Source organism: Pundamilia nyererei, unplaced genomic scaffold (assembly GCF_000239375.1).
Source record: "Pundamilia nyererei isolate P.nyererei 1_Seehausen unplaced genomic scaffold, PunNye1.0 scaffold00545, whole genome shotgun sequence".
Lineage (NCBI taxonomy): Eukaryota > Metazoa > Chordata > Actinopteri > Cichliformes > Cichlidae > Pundamilia > Pundamilia nyererei.
In genome coordinates, this window is record NW_005187946.1 from 122,739 (window position 1) to 127,719 (window position 4,981).

The 4,981-nt window shown below is 40.5% G+C and overlaps 1 protein-coding gene across 1 annotated transcript in view; it reads right to left on the reverse strand.

Annotated features, from left to right (window-relative positions):
- The window catches only part of LOC102205422 (calcium-dependent secretion activator 1-like), a gene marked incomplete at its 3' end in the record, with an annotated part of 126,202 nt that extends 121,952 nt beyond the window's left edge, over nt 1-4,250 (reverse strand). Inside the window, exon 1 of the mRNA XM_005754334.1 lies at nt 3,624-4,250. Within this exon, the coding sequence (XP_005754391.1) occupies nt 3,624-3,974 (351 nt within the window). The remainder of the gene's footprint in view (nt 1-3,623) is intronic.
- Between the last annotated feature and the right edge of the window lie 731 nt (nt 4,251-4,981).

Here is a 4,981-nt window from a genome sequence, read left to right on the forward strand (position 1 = left end):
TCGAGCTGCTCTCTTGGTGTGGGAGTTTGAGTTTTGCAGTGGGAAGGTGTGGTTGTGTTTATGTAGCTTTAGAGAAGGGTGTTGTGTTTGGACATTGGGGGACCTGGTGGTAACGTTTGTGACATGTTTTTTAGCATTTGAGAAAAACTGTAATAGAGGAAGTACATTGGCCTATTTTCAGATGACTAAGAAACAAATCATTGGGCTTTGGCCCAAGCCAGGTTACGTTGGATGTCGGCCAGCTCTGGGGAGAACCTGGGACTTTTTATGACCTTTTATCCTAAATCTCCCTAATGGGGCATGTTTACTCACAATTAGCATAAAACCATCCATAAAAACTGTCCTGCATCAGGGATCAATCCTATTTTCTTCCAATTATAGTTTGACAAATCATGATAAAATGCTTGTTCATTAAACTGTTTAACAGTCCTTTTAAAAATAATACCTGAGTGACTTGGGCACCTTAGTGTTTCAAATAACAGCAACAACACAGTGGTCGCTTAAGTCATGGCAAAAGACACCCAAGGATGAAAATTTATGAGGAACATTTGTCAGAAGCTAGTCAATCAAGGTAGACTTTTCAGGGGTTTTTTGGCTGTCCTCACAGTATTCAAATTTTTTGAATTAGAATACTGTTTTCGTGGGTTTTATGAGCTGGAAGCCCACATTATTTACAAATAAACAACTAAGTACTTGAAATCGTTTAAGTTGTGGGCCCTGAATCTATAATCAATGAAAGTTTAATGTTTTGAAAGGAATTATGGAAATAAATAAACTTTTCCATGATATTCTAATTTCTTGGACAGGGTCTATAGTTTAGTCTAGAAAGGAAAAGCTTTAAAGAATGCAGAGCCTCTGTAAAGGCAGAACGAGGTCTATAGCAACAAACAGCTGTTAGATAAAGACCCTTTGCAATATTCAGAGCCAGAAATTCCATTTGCTTGCTAATGTATTCTGATAGAACTATTGTGGCATCAAATTTCAACTTAACATAAGCAGCAACACCACCACCTTTCTCAAGCCTATCTGTACGATAGATACTGTATCCAGCTATGCTAATATGTTCATCAGATATATATTTAGACAACCAAGTTTCAGAAATTAAAACAATATCCCCATCTGTTTATCAAACCCAAATCTTCACCATATCCATCTTGGTAACAAACTGCGCACATTAAGATGAACAATCTTCAGCCCAGATGAGGATTTAAATTCAGATGGTATCTGAGTACATTGCAGCTCAGGGCCCAGGTTAGGTTGCACATTACCAGATAAGAGCAGTAGTAAGACAGTCGGGAGTCTCTGCTTTGCAACATTACCTACTGAATTTGACTTGTGAAATGTTGAAACTAAGTAGAATATTTCATAACTTGCAAGGTAATAATTCAAAACAAGATGGTTTTGAAGTTGAGCTAAATCTTTGTGTAGATCAAATGATAAATGCACGGCCTGTTCCAAATACATTGGTGATTGTACAGGATGTACAGCAGCGGTGATACATGTGGACCTGAGGACCTTCTCTTCTCTAAGAAGAGTCATATACAGATCCAATATTGGATTTTAAAAAATGAGGATATTACAAGTAAGCTTTAAATTTCTATATTTACAAATGTCACTGAGCAGTCCTTCAATTCAAATATAATCTGTCATCTTCCTCAACTACAGCAGCTATACCTTTAGCTAGCAGAGACAAACTGAGTGTAGTTTGACAAACTACACTTAGATTGTGTTTGTTTGCAGATATTTGTTTATCCAATCAAAAAGTTACATTTGAAATTACCTGCCACTTAAAAAAATGCTACTTCCTTGTTGTTGTGATGCTGGTGGAAAAGCAATGACAACATACAGACATCTGCATGAAAAATGCAATTCCAGACTGTTCCGGCCCACTTTAACCCCTGAGTTGAAGAGGGACATTAATTAAAATTTTGCCTCTTTCACCTCTTCCTATGCAATAAGCACCAATGATGGATACACTGATAGGATTAACTTTCATAGATTTTCTTGTTCCCTCCAATTGGTGCTGAAATCGGTTTGAAGTTTGAAGGCGCACACTAATGTAAGGCAAATACCTCTGCAATGAAACTTAAAACAACAAGCCTGTTTTTGAAAATGTGAGGAGTAGAAAGTGTAGATATTTGTGTAAGAAATGTCAGGAAGGATCGCTTAGAACAGTGGTTCTTAACCCGGGTTCGATCAAACCCTAGGGGTTCGGTGAGTCGGTCTCAGGGGTTCGGCAGAGCCTCCGCCATGACATGCATGGCTCATTTTGTGCACCAGTAAAAAAATCACATTTTATTTTTCACTAAAGAGGGGTTCATATGAAGCTGGTGGGGTTCAGTACCTCCAACAAGGTTAAGAACCACTGGCTTAGAATAAAGGCCATGAGAACAATAGAAAAGATGTGAATGCCCCTAAAATTGAAGCAGTGTCCCCCAAAGGATGCCACCAAGGACCAGTCCAACAACAGATAGAGCTCAACACAGTCAGCATTTTTCAGTTGTCTAGCTCACCAACTTCTGGTGGAAATATCCTTGTTTATACACTAAACAGGAACTATCTGTGTTTGCAGTTCTAAGGGTCTTTATGTCTGCTTTCTGACTGTTTTATCAAAACTTACTGGTGTAAACAAGGTTCATGCTCAGAGGTATGTTCTCACCAAATGCCTTTTACTACGAGTACAGACCACTGAGGTTATGTCAGTAAGATTTAAACTCTCAAGCTCTTCATTTTTCTTTTTTTAAATAAGCAGTGTTGCCACTTTTCAGCTGCACTTTGACTAAATTTGTCTTGAAGTGTGTGATTTTATGCAGTTATTTAAATATTTATTGCAAATCCACTTTTCACCATTCCTACCAGCATCTGGAATAAACACTTTTGTCTCCAGTGTGTCTGTGGACATAGTCAGAATGTTGCTAAAAGCCTGTATTACCAACATGCAACACAAGGGGTATGTCTACCTCCATTCTATTATGCACTACCCACATAGCTTTATCACAAATAAATTGGTATTACCTTGTAAATGTAAATGCAGATTGGGAAAAAAAATTGCAGACAGGAGATGTCACAGAGATTGGAGCAGATTTTCCTGCATTAAATTGTTCGTATCACCATGTTGTTAAAGAAGAAGAATATTGATGCCAAGAGGCAACTCACACAACAGATAGGAAGAAAATCAATGCTCTTACTTTTTCCTCCTCTCTCTCTGTCACTCTTGTTTATCTTTCTTCGATTTGGATTTAATACACTCCGTTGTTTTTAAAAACTGTCTTGCTACTTTCTAATGCAATTTAGCTTAGCAATCGTCATTTCAGCACCAGTGTAAAGATTAAAAAAAAAGGATTTGCTGCGATTTAATATTCAATCAAAAAGAGATATGTGATTTGGGCTTGTGGAACTGGTTCCATGTTTCTGGTAAACTGGTGAGGAAAATGTCGGCCTAATATGTGAAGGGATTCACTTAAGACTGTCGGGCTAAGCAACTGATTTCTGCTTTCAGGTAACCAGCCTTGATTGAAGCAACAGATGGTATCATTTATCTCGTAGATGACACAAGTGCAACATGGATTTCAATCACAGCTTTGAAGCTAGGTTTGGGTCAATCCTGTTCATTGCTCCCCTACCTTCTGCTGCCTCCTGGCCATATCAGTCGGTTGTTTCGCGTTAAATGGATATGCGATGCAGCGCATCACAAACACATACAGCTGGAGTCTCTTTTTCCTCTCTTCCTCATCTCGCTGCATCTTTTCCAGGTCCTCCTTTTCCTTGTCGCTGCCAACCGACGGGCTCGGGCTTGACGGTCGACCACGGCCGCTCCCGCCACCCCGTGACTGGAGCCCTCCGTTGGCTTGGCCGTCGGCGGCTCGGCCCGGTGACAATCGGGCTCCCCCGATGTTCTTCGGGGCCGCCACTTCTTTGTGCTCCACCTGCAGTATCTCTTCCCCTTCCTCCTCGCTTGAAGACGGGTCCAACATGCTGCGGTAGCTTAGATGAAGACTCTACCTGTTGCAATTGAAAAACTGCGAGAGCAGAAAACAGAAAGACGCCTTAAAGGTACCAAAGCTGACCGATGAGCCCTCAGATTGTTCTTTGTCAAGAAAAAAACTGTTCCAAGCTCATCGCAAAAAAAATAAAGTGTTATAAACACAAAGTAGCCCTGTGGTTTCGAAGCCTTTCAACTCTCCCAGTCAGTGGCACATAGGAGGAATTAATGACGGGAGCAAATCTAAAGGGGAGGTGTCGCAGAGAGGTAACGCTGATGCGTTGGTGCGCTGCTGCTCGGAGAAAGAGGCAGGGCTCGGAGCTGACCATAGTACTGAAACATGATACCAGCTGCTCTGGGATCAGTTTAATCAAGCTGCGAGCACCACAGATAAAGGGCCACCTCCAGCAAAGCCGAAAGAGGACAGCGCTAGACCGGAATCAAAACAGCTTTCTTAAAAAAAAAAAAAAAGCTTTATTACTGGTTTAAAACAATCCAGCAACAAGATCGTAAGCCTGCTTCATGTCCTCCTCGTGTCTGCGTAGGTTCCATCCAGGCACTCTGGCAGTCATGTATAGGTTAACTGGCGAGTCCAAACTGACCACAGGTGAGAATGCGAGGGTAGGCTTATCCGTTTCTGTGTATTTGCACTGTGACAGATTCGTCATCTATCCAAGGTGTACTCCGCCACGCGCCCAATAACAATGCGTCTGTTTATTTATATATACACAACACACTGTGTAATTTACGTTCTTCTTGTTACTAGTATTCTTGTTCTGTGTTTTGGTTTGTTTGTTTTGTCTTGTCTTATTTAGCTTTTCCTGTTCTTTCTGTCTTATCTGCTCAAATTTGGGGTTGTTTAAAATGCCTGTTTTGGAAGGATAACACGTTTTTGTTTAATACAACATGATATTTCAGCTGTGTTAATATGATGAGTAAGTCTGTTAGCATTTTAGCTTTTCTCACTGTTCTTTTCCCACTTGTTTTGCATTTGGTTGG